At 40.5% G+C, this 17,916-nt stretch overlaps 3 protein-coding genes across 5 annotated transcripts in view; 2 read left to right on the forward strand and 1 right to left on the reverse strand.

The window, feature by feature from the left end:
- The window catches only part of CAVIN2 (caveolae associated protein 2), a 291,429-nt gene that overhangs the window by 213,024 nt on the left and 60,489 nt on the right, over window positions 1-17,916 (forward strand). The gene's annotated exons all lie outside the window — the stretch shown is intronic.
- STAT1 (signal transducer and activator of transcription 1) overlaps window positions 1-17,916 on the forward strand; it is a 365,052-nt gene that overhangs the window by 96,743 nt on the left and 250,393 nt on the right. The gene's annotated exons all lie outside the window — the stretch shown is intronic.
- The window catches only part of MYO1B (myosin IB), a 135,614-nt gene that overhangs the window by 4,045 nt on the left and 113,653 nt on the right, over window positions 1-17,916 (reverse strand). For all 3 annotated transcript variants that reach the window (XM_063116243.1, XM_063116242.1, XM_063116241.1), the window contains 6 exons: window positions 14,815-14,889; window positions 12,578-12,712; window positions 10,839-10,945; window positions 6,844-6,976; window positions 5,364-5,516; window positions 4,902-5,029 (listed from right to left, as the gene is read on the reverse strand). In XM_063116243.1, coding sequence (XP_062972313.1) covers window positions 4,902-5,029; window positions 5,364-5,516; window positions 6,844-6,976; window positions 10,839-10,945; window positions 12,578-12,712; window positions 14,815-14,889 — 731 coding nt within the window. The remainder of the gene's footprint in view (window positions 1-4,901; window positions 5,030-5,363; window positions 5,517-6,843; window positions 6,977-10,838; window positions 10,946-12,577; window positions 12,713-14,814; window positions 14,890-17,916) is intronic.

A 17,916-nucleotide genomic window follows, 5' to 3' on the forward strand; every position in this document is an offset into this window, starting at 1 on the left:
GGTGGATTCCTGCATTGAGCAGGAGATTGGACTCGATGGCCTTGTAGGCCCCTTCCAACTCTGCTATTCTATGATTCTATGATACTGGAGGTAACATACAGCCATCATGACCTGTAGCCATTGATAGCCTTCTCCTCCATGAATTTGCCTAAGCCCCTTTTAATGCCATTGGGCCATCTTGTTACAATGAACTACATTTTGCACTGTGTGAAGGTATACTTTATTTTGTCTGTTCTGAATGTACTAATAATGACTTTCATTTGATGCCCACAAGTTCTATTGTTATGTGAGAAGGAGCAAAAACAAACCAACCCCAAACCTCTCTTATTTGCTTTTGGCATCTCATTGCAGGGGCTCAAAAAGCAACATTTGCTCTAACATGCCAAAAACTGAATTGCTTGTGTGTGGTGGCAGCCACACATGACTGACATTAGAGTAATCCATTGCACATGCATGTCACTGTGCATATGGGGAGCATCATATAGGGAAGAATGTGACAAAAACTCTGGCGGACACACTTATTGCGTTGCCCTATAGAACTTAGCATGCTTTTACAAAAACAAAAATAAAAAGCAGACAATGGAATAAATACAGATGTCAAACTCAGACTTCACTTTCATGATGGGCTCAACATGGTTGCAGGAATTCTACGACTTGTTGAAACAATCAGAAAATGCATTTCAGCTCTTTTGGAGCTCCCAGAACAATTCATACAAAGATTTTTTCTCATTTGATGCACAGAAATAACTATTTTTTAAAAAAATCCCTCAGTTCCCAATAGTCTATTTTTAATGACCAGCTACTTTGAGACTGTTTAATCCTGTCTTCGAAGTGTATATTTTTTTTCATCAAAGCACCTAAACTTTCTTCTCAGTGGCATCATGATACATTTTAGCTTCTTGGTGTCAGAATTCCACCAGTCCTGTCCGGTAGGTCTCATGGAAGAAAAGAAATCTGACGTTCATCTTCCTCCTGCATTTTTTAGGACAGCCTTCCCCAACCTGGTGCCCTCCTGGTGGGAGTTGGACCTCAACTCCCATCAGCTCCAGCCAGCATAGCCAATGGTCAGGAATGGTGGATGATGTAGTCTAAATCATCCGAAGGGCAGGATCTACACTACTGTTTATAACAGTTTATAATGGTTATGACAACTGTTCAGGCCCAGGACACATTACATATACCGTTTTCATACTGTTTTTAAAGTGTTATATCCTGCTTGGTGTAGATCGGCCCCAGGTTGGGGAAGGCTGAAATAGAAGAAAGAAGAACTTCCCATTGACAGATCTGTGTTTTCATTCATGAACCAACTGCTAGCTAATGTATTATGTGATTGGGCAATTTAATCTCCTAAAGACAACTGCTAACAATTCTCACCAACAGGAAGAAACAGTTGTTGTGTCGGGACAAGGCTAATAGTGTCTAGTAGCCCACATTTCCCACGAATTGTTCATTTTTCCTACTGGGTATATCCTAATCCAGTCCTATGCATGAATTACTTCCACTGACACACACTCCAGCCCAGAATAAACCCCTTCCTCTGAACCTTAATGGATTCTTTAATCAGTGTTTCTTCTTGTGCCTAGTCACATGTCTATCCACCCCCAAACAGAACTTCAAAAACTATCTAGGACAGGAAAATTTGTGCAAATGAAATGGGAAATTTATGCAAATTTCACATTCGATTGCTGCTCAATTTGTTCAATTTCCCCACACATGCAGAGTGAGCAGTGACAAATGGGAATTGGGCACAAGACAAGATGCGAACTGATATTCAGAGAATCCTGGCAATCTTGAACATTGCTTTTTTACCCATCCCGTAACAAGATTCAGCCAACTTTTTAAAACCCCTTTTATTGCAATGGGCAACTTAAACATGTGCCCAACTCCTTCCTCATTTGAATCAATGGATCTTAGGAGGCTTCACTTTAGATGGATGGTGTCCTAGGTTTGGAACTGCATGCTAGTCTACTGTAGTTGCATTTGGGTAATGTTCTTTAGGGTGCACAGATCAATTACAATTTCAGGGTTTTATTAGTCATGGAGAAAAAGTTATACTTGCTTAAAAAAAATAGCATGTAGGAAGCATCCTGCTTACTAGGTAAAACTTTTCAACTGACCCCAACACAGCTGGGCAACGGTATCTACTTATCTGACCTATAATAATTTAGGGTTTATCAGAATCCATTTAGTGTCTACACCCCCTCATTTTCATATTATTTTCACAGCAATTACTTGGATTATGTCAAGTTCATTTCCTATCCAGCCGAATTTTAGTTTTATAACTGCTTCTTGAAGTCAGTTCCCATCTTTCCTTGGCTCTATGGTTCTTGATTTCCTTATGGGTAGGCAGAATTCCCAGTCGCTTGCAAATCATTCATGTAAGCATTCCTGATTATTTCTCCCCACCCCACCTCCTAATCGTTGTGTATAGGAACACTGGAAAGAATCAAGATACCATCACAGCACAATTTAGCTCTGACAGGTCCCACTGGTAAAGAAGTGGGAAAATACACCACCTTTTAGAAGAGGCAGCCTCTGCTTTCAGCATTTTAAACCTTAAGTGAAGCTTCCAGCACACATTTAAACTCACTTCAGAAGGAGTTCTGCCTTAAACCAGAAGCCACAAATCAAATTAACTGCAGAGCTCTTGGGAAGAAGGAGTTTGCACTTTTCAGAATGTCTAGAGTACATCTTTCCAACTATTCAGTTGGAGTCCCTGATGAGTCATTAGCCCAGAGCTCTCAGCAACAATGGCCCTTCCTTTCCCCAACACAGCACTCATCAAGTGCATAGAGAGTGTCCAGTGTTCCTGCCCCCCCCAAATAATACTGACAAGTCCTTTAGAGCACAATGTTTCAACACTCCACAAGCATTGTTATTTGTGATGCATGGTATCAAAATTACCGCCCCCAACCCCTGAGTTAAATCAGTCTAAAAACTGTGGCTAATCACCTGCAGGATTATACCAATCCTCTTCCAAATACCAACTATAAAGTGAACTACCTAAAGCTGGAGTGGGCAACATTTATTCATATTTCATCACGCTCCATCATCTAAATTGCTCAGAAAAGATTATCATTACAATAATGATAAACATAACAATGGAAACTGTCATTTGCCGCTGGAGAGAAACCTAAAGCCCCACCATCGTATAATGCCTTTGATAGCAACCATTACTACAGCTCTTTCTAGGAAAGCAAGATGTTGCCTTATATTGAGTCAGACCGTTGGTCCATCTAGCTCAGTATTTTCTACACTGACTGGCAGTAGCTCTCCATGGTTTCGGGCAGGAGACTTCCCAAGCCTTAACTGGAGATGTCAAGGATTAAACATGAGACCATCTGCATGCAAAGCAGGTGCTCTACTACTGAGCTGCAGCGCTTCTCCCAAGTCCAGTTTCTGAGTTCCATTTCACCGCCAACTTCTATGCACCTTGACTAAAAGGTATATATGCTATGCCTCAAGTTTCTTTTAGATCCCTCTGCCAAAAAAGGAAATCTGATGGTGCATAAGGGCAGACTCAAATGCACACGTGTCATTGTTGGACCAAAGGCAGAGTGAACAAGCTCAGCTGTCACTCCAATAGCTCACACACACCTCCCAGTCGTAACACTTTCTCCTTTGTGCAACAGCCTTTTCCCTAAAGCTAAAGTATTCTAGGCTGAAGATCATCATAATCTAGTATTGCTTGTGTCAATAAGCAACAGGCCTACAAGGTAAACCCACATAAGCATTTTTAAAGTTGCTTCACTCAAGATCAAATTTCCTAAATGAAAGGGAAGTGCTCATACGTCTGTTTTGCCACATTTACATACACAAGGGAGGCACCAATTGGCAGTGGATTCCCAAGACTGTTAAACAGACACATGTACACTTGTCACATGTGTCAACATATATATGGGGAATATGGTATTTCCTACATGCAAACGCTCTTTGTGTAAAGCAAAATCAAAGATAGCTTTACACACCCAAAATATATCCAAGCACACCCAGATTTCATTTTTTGAAAGCATTTTGAAATGTACGTTCCATGTCTTTGGATATGGTTTCGTAAATGAAATGCAGTTTTTTTTAACTACATGAAAAACCAGGCTCTCCCCCAAATACTGCTAGCACTGGCATTTCTCCTAATGCCAAAAATAAGTCATCAAAAAAATCCGTAACTCTCCATTTCTTCCAGACCTTCCTGCAAGCAAGTAATTCTATAGCAATAAATTGGTGAGAAAGTAATGGAATGTGTAAGGGTCTATTTTAAAAGAACACACACTAAGATTATTAGGAGAATCTGATTTTATCATCTTTTATTCAAGAAAATAGTTCATGCAGTGGAGTCAGTTACGTTCCACACATTACTTTATGCCAGCAAAGTTGTCAAGATGAAGCTGCATTTATGGAAAAATGAATCTCTAAAGACTGTGTTTGAAATCATAGATGTGTATCCATGTTCAGATAATAGTTGAAGATGTAATAGTCCATATTGCAATGCAACCAGGTGGGCAACTGACCTGCAGGAGGCTTTGGATATAATTAGGGGTTGGTGCTGGATAATGGAATAAAAAAATACAGGAAGTTCCTCTGGGCCAAGGAGGAGTCCCAATAATGGCCGCTGGACATGCAACTTCATTCAAGCTAGGTAGGAAAATAGTAGAGCAGGGCCTTCTCTGTGGTGGCACCCACACTCTACCTCCTTACACAGATTCCACTTAAAATGGAAAACTTTCCGCCCCCCCTGCTTTCCCAGATCCTTTATGGTGGTTTCTTTCTCGATAGCGGTTGCAATTTGCACTTTGCTTAATTTATTTTTCCAATTGGATGTTATTGTTACCAGTTTAAACACTTTGATTTTAAACTATTTTCGATACTTTTAAAGGGAGCTATTTAAAACAGATGCCAAAACATACTCATCAGATATTTCAATGCTGAGCTTCTGCTTTGTTTGGCTAAGCGTGGTGCGGTAGAGCTTGGTGGCCATTTCAATAAGGTGATCACTGCTGAACAGGAAATCGCCCTTCCCAGCTGCTCCAGATCCCTGGTACAGAAAAATAAAACTAGTAGTTGAATCAAGGGAAGCAAGGTGCAGACACACATGTTTGTATGTACGTAGATATATGGACAAATATCAGAATCCTTCCCCGTTTTTTCTGTAGAGCAGAGGTAGGTGACTTGCGGCTCTCCAGGGGTTCTGGACTACAATTGCCATCAGCCCTAGCCAGCATAGTCAACGGTGAGGGGTCATGGGAGTTGCAGGCCAAAACATCTGGAGGCCACCAGTTGCTTATCCTTGCTATAGAGGTTGCAATTAAGGTATTAGCAATACTGGTTCTGAATAATGAAATTTCTATTATACAAGCTTTTACACCTACCTCTTTGAGATGTACAGCAAAGAAGCCATCATTCTGGGAGCTCATGGATACTTTAGTGACGTCCCCCAGAGGAACCTCTGACTTGATATGGCCTGACTTCTGATCGGCAAGGAGGACATTATTCTTTGTGAGCAAGAAAATCCTAGCACTGCACTGAGGGAGGAAGAATAATAGAAATTATTCCTGGAAGCATCTCATAAGCATTAACAGGTCTTCAGGCTTGCGGAGACACTTTCAGTCTAGGTGACTAAAGAGGCAGTCGATGTGGTTCAATGAATAAAGGGTAGCAGTTGGATCTCTCAGGCTGGATTCCGTATATGTAGAATGGAAATAAATTGCCTACTGTTGCACACCTGGCCCTTCCCACCAATTCCATTGTGCAAGTGGGACCCAACGCTTGTGTAATGGAGATTTAACACTTCCTATAGGAAGCCCTGAAACAAGCAGAAACACTTGTTTCTGGATCAGGACAGAGCTCCCTTATGTGAGCTCCACTAACCTACCTCACTCCAGAAATGAGTGTTTCCACTCATTTGCACTAAACCTCTGTCTCGCTAGTGGTGGGTGTGGCATTACCCCACAATTGAATATCTTGTATATGTCTGGATAGTATGTCTGGTAAGTACAGAATGTTAGAACTGAGTGGGTGTGGTTTATGATGTAATAGGTGGGGGGGAAGAGGAGTATATAAGGAGTGTGTTGGGAGTTTGTGAGGTAGTATGAATGTGTGTGGGAGAGTTGTTTAGTTGTAGGGTAAGAAGAGTTTGGATTCTAGGGACTTAGGATTGGTGTGAAGAGAGTGAGGTGGTTGGTGTGTGGAGAGTTTAGATTAGGCAGGATTGAAAGTATTATATTTTTTTATTTAAAGCTTTTAAATAACAATACACTTATTATTATTTTGTTAGCTACCAAATACCGCATGTCAGCTTGGCATTATTTACCTGCCTTACAGTTATTAAACACCCACCCCATATTATACCCACAGTATATTTAGAGCAGATCCTGTATTAAACCTGTTTCCCTCATAGCTAGGGGAAAGGTTTTAATTAACCCTCCCTCAGGTTTTCAAGTGGTGGTGCTTGGCCTGAGAAGGGTTTATGCGATGGGCCTAGTGTAAAGGGTCTGTTACGTCACAGTGCGTCTCCCTTCTGGAACGGAATTGGCGTGAGTGCAGCACTCCATTGGATACTGCCTTGCAAGTCTGATGAATGCTCATGCATGTAAATATTCCATCACCCACAAGAACAGCTATTCTACACATAACAATAAGGCTAGCAATAATTAATTACAGATAACATAAAAACATAGGATTGTTAAATGCAACAATTCTTGATATTCCTTCAGAGAGAAGTCCAGTAAAAAAGTTTATGCAACACAAAGAAAAAGAGCCCAAATTAATGGGGGGGGGGGGGAGAATTAGTTCAAGGGAATCCTATTACACATCAGTATCTTTCATCCATTATGCATAAAATGTCTTTACCTTTCCATTTGCTCTATTGATTTTATTTACTACTTCAGCAATAATAATTTTTTCCTCCACGGCATCTTTCAGTTTCTTGTACTTGGGGTTCTTCGTGATTTCGAGGTAAGCTCCTTGGAAAGGTTGTCCAACACTTTAGGGAGACAAAGGAAATAAAAGGACAAAAGAAGTTCATTAGGGAGAAAAATAAAGGCTGCTCTGACATACCGCTAATCAGGCTTGTAAATAGACAGTTCCACGATTGGCTGCTTGAGCCAGGACAGCCAAGAAAAGAATTTCAGAGGCTCACTCGAGTCCATCACAAAGGAGATATGAGCTGTAGTATCACCAGGATTCTTCTTCCAGTTGGATTAAAATCTGGGCATTAAAATTTCCGGTTTCAGAGGCCTGACATTCCCCGACCCTGATTTTTGGCTCACAGCATTGCCCCCCTGCACCCATACAATGTAATGGAGCAGCTTCCCCATATTAGTTATATAGAGGTGAGTAGAAAGAGGTTCCTACTTCCTCTAAGATGGGGGAAGCAATTGTTCTGAGCCCTCAGATTGATTCTGGGGGAAATATCCGAGTTCTCCCCATTTATTCATTGGTAATTTCCAAGTTAATCCAAGAGGAGCTTTGGAAAGCTCAAGCATCTCCAGTAAGATGCTTGGTTGTGCTGGTTGTGCTTTTTATATTGTATTTTGTATTTGTATTTTTAACTTGTTGGTTGTTTTATGATGGTTTTAATTTTTGTTAATTTTGTTTAATTTAGCTTCGGCTATTGGGCGGTATAAAAATGTAATAAATAAATAAATAAATAAATAAAATAAATAAGAACTGCCTTCATATGATCGAGCAGGGAAGATTTTTTTATATTGGCAAAAGGTATGTTCTTTCCTCCACCCCCTTTATCAGAAGGTGGATATACCAGAAGCGATTTACTTAGGCACGTGTGGGTAGTTGAGCTGGTAAAATATATTTTTTTAAAAAATCTTCGCAGGCTAGTAACTTTTGTGGATTTATTTTCAAAGCTGCTTTAGATTAGTCTGAAAGAAAGAAAGAAAAAACACAGGCCAATTCTTGTACTGTAAATGCAAGAACAGCTTCCCTGCTGACAGCTATGGGAAGGGAAAAATATGTTCTACTTTGCACTGCCTTAGCAGGCAGCCCAGTTCCTGTGGCTCAGTGTGTTGAACATGTGGTCCTTTAGTCATTCAGTCCAAGGGGCCAGACTACCACCACCACCACCACCACATAAGTCTAAAGTGGAAAGACACTAGGGGCATGTCTACACCAGGGGGTGGAGGATCTCACAATATGGTGATCGCAAGATCCTCCCCCTCACTCTACATGCGGCGCACGACGTCCCGGGAAGATGTAGGATGTTGTGGCCACCTTTTTTAAAAAAAATATATTGAAGAGTGCAGGAATGCTCCTTTGAAAAGGTAATTTAAAAACAACAACAACAAAAAAAAAACTTGCACTCACTTCCCCCCCCCCCCCCATGTTCCCGGCTCCTCACGTTTACTTGTGAGGAACCGGGAACAATCCAGGATGGCTGCCCACACGTCCTGCGGTCTTGGAACGATCCCAAGACCGCAGGAAAAGCTGGGATTAAAGCCGTCCCAGCTATCCCGGGGAAAGGGAGGGATCATCCCTCCCTGCCCCCGAGATCCCCTGTGCGTCATGTGGACACACAGGGATGATCCCAGGGCGATCCCCGGGATATTGCGAGGTCTAGCCATGGCCTAAATTTCTAACAACTCAAAAAGTTTCACAACTCTTTTTTGGTCATTTTTATTGCATTAGAGACATTTGCCTGCCTACAAAGGGGGTAAAAGAAAGAATGTAGAGAGAGTTACAGCCCCTTAAGCAATTTGAACTGTGTATTCCCCCTGTCTGGAACAAGTCGTGCTGGTGTAAGATTCATCTGAACCTATGGAGACAGGCGTCTACCTGCCTGAGAAACTGATAAGATAAAACCTGCAGTCCCTGTAACCAAAGTTAGGTGCTTTAATACTAAAATAGCAGAGACCTGAAAAGAGAGAGCGAGATGGGAGAAAGGTCTGTATCTGAATAAGAACCTTGCTTTTTAAAAACTATTAGAAGGACTGTGAGTTTAGGTGCTTTACAGATAATCATCACGCTACAAAATTGGTTTCTATATGCACTTATCATGTCACCATATTGTCCATTTATCTCCAAACAGATGTTGCTCTACTTTCCACGAAACAGCCTCTGGTATGAAAATGTTTTGGGGAAAAAATTCAAAAGCGAATGCAAAGAAAAACACACTTTACTATCACCTTTTCCTTCTTCCTCTCGACTGCTAAAGGAGGCTGAGAGTAGGTGAGCAAGTGGGTGGCAGTGCTGAGGGAGCTCTCAATATAGTGGCTATAGCAGCTGTTAGGATTGTTGTTGTTGTTGTTATTATTATTATTTCTATAATGTCCAATAGCCGAAGCTCCCTTGGTCGTTTACAACAATTCATATAATAATATAATACAGCACAGAAAACAGCATAAAAATGTAAACATACAACATTTAAAACAATTTAGACAGCTTATCCCCTTTTCTGTGGAACTCCCTGCCCCTGGAGATCAGGCAGGCGCCAACACTAGGCTGCTTCCGTCACCTCCTGAAAACAACTCTGTTTCGAGAAGCCTTCCTCAACTGATTTTAAATCTTGGTTTACTGTTTATACCTATGTTTACCGCTCTGGAATGTGTGTTAGATAGAGTGGTATATAAATATTGTAAATAATAATAATAATAATAATAATAATAATAATAATAATAATAATAATAATAGAACATGCAGTCACCCAGAGGCTTCTAATCACATAGAAGCCCCCATTCATAGGCTCCTGTGAGAGCTGGCTTTTAGAGCAACCTTTTCTCCTCAGGCCTATTGCACATTCCAGTGGCCTCCAAATTCCAGTGGAATTAGTTCATTCCACACTGGTTTAGATTTAAATCTTGATCCAACTCGGTGAATTTTCTACTGAAATATAAGCGAGTTCTAGATCAAATAGAACTCGCTTAGAGAGATATCTACCAAGTCACATTACCATTTCCCCCAGAGTTTCCTGCTCTCTCTTTTAATAAACAAATTTAATTTTTAAAAAATCAATTAGTTGTTCTTAATTGTTGTAAATGTAAGCCTCTGTTGAATGAAGCAGTCAAGGCAAAAACTAAGAGCAGACCTGCTGGGTCACCATCACTTCAGACCAAATCGATGTATGACCTGATCTATACGACCACTGCGACTTAAAAAAGCCACAGCCAGTTTAAGCCATAGCACATGCCAGGTGCTATCTACCTAATCACCTGCCTGGGTGCAGCTTGTGTCATCTGAACCCAGGGGGCGAAGCTTGTTCGAGGGGGACACATAATCCATGGCCTGTTGATGGGTTATTTGAGGGTTGTTTCCCCATCAAGCAAGCCATGCCACCCAGGTTCAGGTGACACGAGAAGCTTCGTCGGGGCAGGAAATTAGGCAAATGGTGCCTGAAACGTGCTGTGGCTTGTTTAAACTGCAGTGATTGTGCGAACCAGGCCACCATATGAAGTTCAGATTATATGCCCCAATGTAGTTTCCTTTCAGAAACTAGGTTTGTTTTTGGGGTTTTAATCCTTTCCCTAGAATAATGTTTGTGTGAATTGCTGGCTGACACTAGGCAGGTCTGTGCAAATGTAAGTAACATCCATTTTTAACCTACATAGTACCTACATTTAACAGTCGTGTATGTGGGCTTTTCAGCATGCTTAACCAAGCTAATATTCAATTTTCCAGTTTTAAACGCATGGAAGAAATAGCTTATTAAGCCAATAATCCATGTAATATAAATTCTCAAGGAAGGACATTGAGGATAGGCAAACTGGTAGAGGTCTAGAACTGGCAGCATCTGCTAGTAAAGATAAGTAGGCGTTTTTAGCGAATTTCACCCCAATTTAAAAAGTAAGGCCGTTTTATCCCGCAGAGTCACAAAAGGCAGCAGAATGGCTTATTACCTGGCAGGATATAAAGCTTTCTTGTCCTTGAAAAGTTCGCTAGCTTCCAGTTTTTCTTCATAAACAAGCTTCTTTTGGTCTGTGAACTGGTCTCTGTACTTTTTACACTACAAAAATGTATTACAGATGAATCACAAAGCCATTCTTTGAAATTGGCATCAGAAGAGGAGCTGTCACAGCTTGCTATCCCCTTAAGTGATCAAGATGCACATTCTAATGCATTCATTTCTGGATTGGATCAGTCACATCCCACATGCAATTATAAACAAAGAAATCAGCAGCAGCAGCAGCTCATTTTCTACTGACTCTACCTGTTTCCCTGTGAAGACATATTTATCCCAAAACAGCGTGTGTATCGTGATGTAAATATTCTTCTTCTGCCTGACTACCTTTTGCTACTCTGCTTAAAGCTCACTGGATATACAGATATCCTGACAATTATCTTTATGAATTTTTAAACTGCCTCATTTGCTGTTTCAAAACTGTGGTTTAAGGAAATTCCAGTGCCTGGGGAAAGTATACTTTAACTGGAAAGTATGGGAATTGCCCAAAGAGCTGATTAAAGCTTCACAGGTTACCTTTCTCATTTTGATTCAACCACTTTCAATAACGAAACTGAACAGGATGTAAATTTATCACAGATAGAAATTCTAACTTCAACCTATTCGTCAGCAGAATACCAGATAATGGCTCAGTTCAGACGACACATTAATCAATGCAATGTGAAAACTCCACTCAGTGATTGAGTTTTTAGGGAGTACTCCTTGCACAACATGTTCCAATTCCACCATTGTGTGACTGTGGGCTAGCGTGGAATTGAATAAAATCCATCGCAATGTTTGATTGACAGTTCCTCCACCCTCTCTCCTCCCCCAGTCCTCCCAATGGTATCCCATCAGCCATTGCTACAAAAAAATAATCCTGGTGGCTCTCCTAGAGCGCACTCGCTCCTTTCGCCGCTCTTGCCAGGGAACTCTGTAGCCAATGGGAAAAGTCAACTCAACGGAAAACTCCACAGAGCCTGCATAACATGCAACACAACATTTGTGCAGGAATTCTCCTCTGCACAGCGTGGATATTCTGCGTGCAGTGTTTCCCAAAAAAACTCCACCATTGCATAGAGTTTTCCCACCAGACACACATTTCTCAATGGTGGTGTAAAAACTCCACTGTGGAGTTCTAAAACCACTGTTGAGAAACGTGTTGTCTGAACTGAGCCAATGCGGGGCACACTTCCCAGGTTGGGCTTAAGGTAAATAGGATTTAATGGCCTATTTACCCAGTATACAGGGACTGCTAAGACAGATAAAGGTACTACCTTTTCACAGGGGAAAATAATGTTAACATTGCTCTCAACAGATAGAACCTAAGAGCATTTCACATTCTTCAGACTAAGGCAGTTTAAAACAATATATACTTCACTGAAATACAGATATTTTTGCTAAAACACCACTTTGAATAAATAATAGAGAAAACGAACACCACAGGATGCTTTGTTACCCAATTTCTTTCATTATTGACTTTTATTGAATTTTGTTTGTTGAGATGTTCTGCTGCTTTAAGCTTTTATTTTTATCTGCTTATTTTACAATGGCATTTTTTGTTGGTTTTGGATCTAAGGTTTTTTATTATTATTCTGCAAGCTGCTTTGAAGGCTTGAGATTGGAAAAAAAAGCCTATAAATAAAAATATCAACAAATAAAATAAAGTAAGATTAACTCTTGTATGATCATTGTTACCCTCCACAAGTGGAATATCCTCTTCAGTTCCTTATGAGTTGAATCCAAGAAAAGATAAGGCCTTGCTGGCCAGTTTTTATCTACTGGTGATAAAGAAGGCATCTTATTTTTCATTTCCAAAAAATACTTTTGCACCTATGTTAAGAAAAATTGAGGAAAGAATTTTAGTTCACATTTAACACTGGATTGTTCAAGGAGGCTTCATGTGACCACATTCCCTATTCACAACACCCAGCTGCATTTAATCTAAAAGCTAGGATACTTCTGGCAATAAGTGATTGAGAAATCATATGGCCTGTTACTGAACCAATGGAAGTGCTTGCACCCATTGGGGCGGTTTGCATGATCACATGGTGGCTTGTTAATCACCCTGTGCATGCCAATCGCATGCTGGCTTGATTTACATAATTACCCTTGCTGGGTACAGTTTGTCATGATGTATGAACAAACCACCCCAGAAGCTTACAACAGCCCATGGGTTCTGCGTGGTTTGTTAACCATCCACCCTTGCCAGATTCAGATGACACGACATGCTGTACCCAGCAAGGGTAATTATGTAAATTTGGCAGCACGTATAACCAGTACATGTAGGATGGTTAATAAGTCACTGTGGCTTATTAACTACCCCGTGATCATGTAAACAAGATCAGTGACAAGTTAGGAAGTCAGTAATAAGCCAGACTTAATAAAACACAATCTGAATGAGCTACATGCTTGTGTGTGTGGCCTGTTCACTCTTGCTCCACTCTTCCTTTTGTGCGAGTGGGTAAACAAACCAGGAAGGGGACAGCTTCATATGACATTAAAATTTGGGATTATGGTTGAGTGTACTTAAACAAGTTAGGATTCATAAACTAACAACAAACACTGGTTTAAAGCTGGCTTACGATCCTGGCTTGTTGAGGCACACTTAACCAAGTTTGGATGCCACGCAAAGCTAGCCCCTTCATGTGAAGGAGGAGAGTACCAGTTCACAAGTCATTCATATTGTCATTTATTAAGCCAGGATTCCTGAGTTATTGGTACATGGGAATACAACCACTGACCTGGTTCACAATAACATCCTATGGGTTAATTTTATAAAAATGCAATAAATAAAATAAAAAATAACCCATGGATTGTTATATTACTCAAAGTTAACCCTTAATTTGGCTGCCAGATCATTGAGCAAATCACTGGTTGTTTGATCAATTCCTGGGCTAGTTGGTTCCCTGCACCTTCGCCACTCCCTCCCTGTATCCCAAATGCATTTATGGCACTGCAGTACTGGCATGTAAAGCGGCTGTTTTTTTTAACCACTCTTGCCTGCTACCTCTGTAGCCTTGCAAAACTACCCATGAACAACCCACAGTTCTGGGCTCACACATAATGACAACTCAAAGTTTAAACAACCCAGAATTCACAACCCAACAATAAACCATGGATTGTTCCTGGTTCACACATAACTCACGATCCAACAACCCATAGTATGGGTTGTCATTATGTGCAAACCAAGTAACACAAATACCCATAGAGCTCAAAGGACTTGTTTTCTGTATTTATAGCCTAGAAGAAAGGACTCTTTGGGGCTCTAACAAGGCCTTCCTTTCTACTTGCCATTTTTCTGAGAAATTATACATAGTCAAATCTTAGACAACGCATGGGGCTTCAGTTACAAGGCTTCAATGGCCTTGATTCCATTACAGATTGAAGGAGGCTACTTCAAGCTAGGTAGTCAAAACTGGAAGTCATGATCACTGTTGTTCCATTCCAGATACATCCAAAACAGCATCACATATACTATTTGTCTGTAGCATAGATAATTCAGATAACTAGGGAGAAGCAGTGTTATCCTCTATTGGCAGTATCCAACGCTGCTCTTGGGGAATGACTGCTAGAGCAATGGAAAGCCAGTGGTTGATAGCAAAACAGGACAGTAGCACTTTCAGAGCAAGACATGTCTGCAGAACTCCCTTCTGCAAGCTCCACTTATTGGTCCTGTTCTGGAAATACTAGCCTGTTAGTTTCCGGGGTTGCGCTATGAAACACTAGTTTCCTCTTGGGCTAGCAGGAATAACTACGAGCACAACGCAATTGGCACTGGCAGAGTGCCAGCGTTGGATACCGCTCTATGTACCATAAAAATAGTACATCCCATTTCATGTAAACTGCAAAATCAAATCTATCTCCACAGATTCATTTTACTATTCCTTTCTATGAATAGACACAGGTGAATGTATAAGGATGAGAATACGTACAATTTTCTGAAGTATAAATTCATAAATTTTCCTTCCAGCGTTGGCTCGGAAGAATTTCCTGTACTCTCGACGGACCTGAGAAATCAAAATCTCAGAGTAAACATTTGGCTTTCATTTCACTTTGTTTTGTTTTTCCCACAAGCATAAATAATGCACTGAAGTGCAGGCAGACGAATTCATAGCGGTGATCCATAAAAATAATTGCACAATGCAGGTTCATACTGGATATAGAAAGTTAGGGTAAACACAGGCAAAGTAGAAAAGCTCCTTAATTACACAAGAGAATTTCAGCGTTCTCATTTTTATTTCTTACTGCTTGTAAACCTGGCTCTTGGCTGTACAGCTTCAGACTGCAGACAGGGGCTCACTTGAATATTCCTCTGTACAAAAAAGCAACAAAAAGCCTTGCTCATATGCTAATTCTCTGTGTGCAGACAATTATTTTCTACAGAGGAACATTCAATCAAGCGTGCATTAACCTGCACTCTAAAGTGATACAACCCAGACACCAGTTTACCACTTCAGTGAGGATGAAACCTCATTATCCTTAAGGCTGCCTGACATTTTCAGATTTATAACACAGTGGAGACATTTTCATATGATTTCACCCCACAGTACTTGATCTTGAGTTACTTAGTTAATTCCTTTTTTAAAAAAATCATTTACATTCTAGATTATACACAAGTTTGAATTCTATATTCCGATATTTAGGAAAAAGAAGCTCTTAGAAACAGTGTTAAGTGTAGTAGCTATAACATTCACTTGGATCAGGCTGTTCCACATCCAACAGTGACTGGATGTGGTCTTCGAATATCTAGTTAATGAATGGAAGTAAGAGTCTAAAGCATCTCTATATATTTTATATGTGCCACAATTCCATATATCCAGTGACAACACCCTCATCGGTTTTGATGGAATGGAACTGCACCATCAGCAGACTGGCACCTCTCCTCTTTATGCTGCTTACCCATAAACTGCCTCCTGCCACACCGATAAGTTGGACTTCTCTAGAAAGCAATTACTGTTAGAATTCACAAGGAACCCCCAATCACCCATCATTAGGCTTTTCCACTTCAGTGAACAGTATTCCAGGATGCCCCTCATTGCTTTTAACCCCCCTAAATCATTTATTTTGACACTACCAATCTGCCATTTATTTTGACACTTCTCAGCTCCTAGTCCTGACCGTTGCTCTTACCCCCAAGTATGGTTTCCCCTAGTTGAGAGTCTGGCTGGGGGGAAAGTTCTTGGTGCAAGATTCAGAAACCCACCCACCTCACTTTAAACATATTTGGGGCAGACATAGGTGTCTCCATCGCATGTGACTTGGGACTCAACCTCAAATAACGGATTTTAAACCTAAGAATTTTAAGATGTTGTGATTGTTATTTTAATCTTGTATTGGTTTTATATGCTCTTTTAACTAATTTTATGTATTATATTTTATTTAGTGTTGCTCCCCACCTCAATCCAGAGGGCGAGGCGGGTAATAAATAATAATAATAATAATAATAATAATAATAATAATTATTATTATTATTATTATTATTATTATTATTATTCTAATAGAGTATAATGAATGGCCCAGAGAGCTTCAGCTATTGGGCAGTATAAAAATGTAATAAATAAATAAATAAATAAATGCATAATAGCACAAATGCCTGGAGGAAACTACCTCAAATTACTATTAAATTACTATTATATACTATATAATAGTATATACTACTAGTATATACAATAGTATATACTATATAATAGTATAGTATATACTATAATAGTATACTATATAATAGTAATTACTATTATATACTATAAATTACTATTATATAGTAATTATAAAATTACTATTAAATAACTATTACTATTAAATTACTATTACCACTGCTCTACTTTAGTCCAAAGTAGGTTTAGCTAATTATTTATTTGTAATTTAAAACATTTCTTAACCACCTTTCAGGACAGAAGCCTTCGCAAGGCCGCTTACAACAATAAAATACATAAAAACATTATGGGGGACAGTCAAACTTGGGTGCAATAAGTAGATCAAAAGTAGAGGGAATAGTAAGTGCCTTAAGGTTAAAGTATCTTCACATATATCTGACTGAAACATGGTGCCATTTAACACTTGCTGGTGGCCCCTGGGAGGCTCACGGCCAGGCTGTGCCCACCCAAAAGTGTTGTTTCTGTGAAATGTCACCTCCATTTCAGAGTGCATATGTGCAACTACTGTGATTTGTGTGATTGCGGCATATTCAGAAGTTCAGATGCAAGCTCAGAAATTGCAATGGCCACATATATAGCCCCTGATATGGAAGAATCTGTTCACATAAATCATGAGTGGCCAAGCTCCCATCCCCAGGCCTAATTTGGCCTGTGGTGATTTCCCTACTGGTGCATGGAGGCTTGGGCTTCCTCTGTGGGCTTTACCCCCTCCCTCTCAAAGCCCTGCCACCTGGCCTGGAGGCTAACAGGGGCTTTGGGAAGAAGTGGAGAGGAATCCTCTTGCTATCTCTGATATCTGACCAGAGATAAGAGGATTCTCCTGCACATTGCCACCACCCTACAAATAGGTGGGCAGGTGTCACAAAAGAAAATATGCCTATTATCTCTAATCTGTGGTTGGAGATAACAAAAGAGAGCAGCTGCTATGCACTCATCCAGTGCTTGCAGGAACTCCTGTGAGCGCCAGATGAGTACGCTTCACTCCTGCTTCTTGTTCCCTATACAGATGTGAAGATGCAAATGCCAAACAAGTGGGGGCCACATCCTTCCCCTTCCCCTCCACTGGAGCACAAACTACTTGCGATCTTGCTACCACCCTGCCATGCTCCAGAGGTTCTTGCCTAGAGGCAATATCCAGTAGGGATCCACCTTCACCAGAACATGGTGAAGAAAAGTTGACTGCACTTCTTAAAGGAATTGCACTGGCTGCCAATACGTTTCTGGTCGGAATTCAAGGTGTTGGTAATGGCGTTTAAAGCCCTAACGGCTTGGGACCTCAATACTTGAGAGAGCGCTTCTCCCTATATATGCCTGCCCAAAATTTGAGGTCTGTCGGAGGAGCCCTCCTCTGCGTCCCACCAACACAAGACATACACTATG

The sequence above is a fragment of the Elgaria multicarinata genome, chromosome 2 (assembly GCF_023053635.1).
Source record: "Elgaria multicarinata webbii isolate HBS135686 ecotype San Diego chromosome 2, rElgMul1.1.pri, whole genome shotgun sequence".
In the NCBI taxonomy this organism is placed as follows: domain Eukaryota; kingdom Metazoa; phylum Chordata; class Lepidosauria; order Squamata; family Anguidae; genus Elgaria; species Elgaria multicarinata.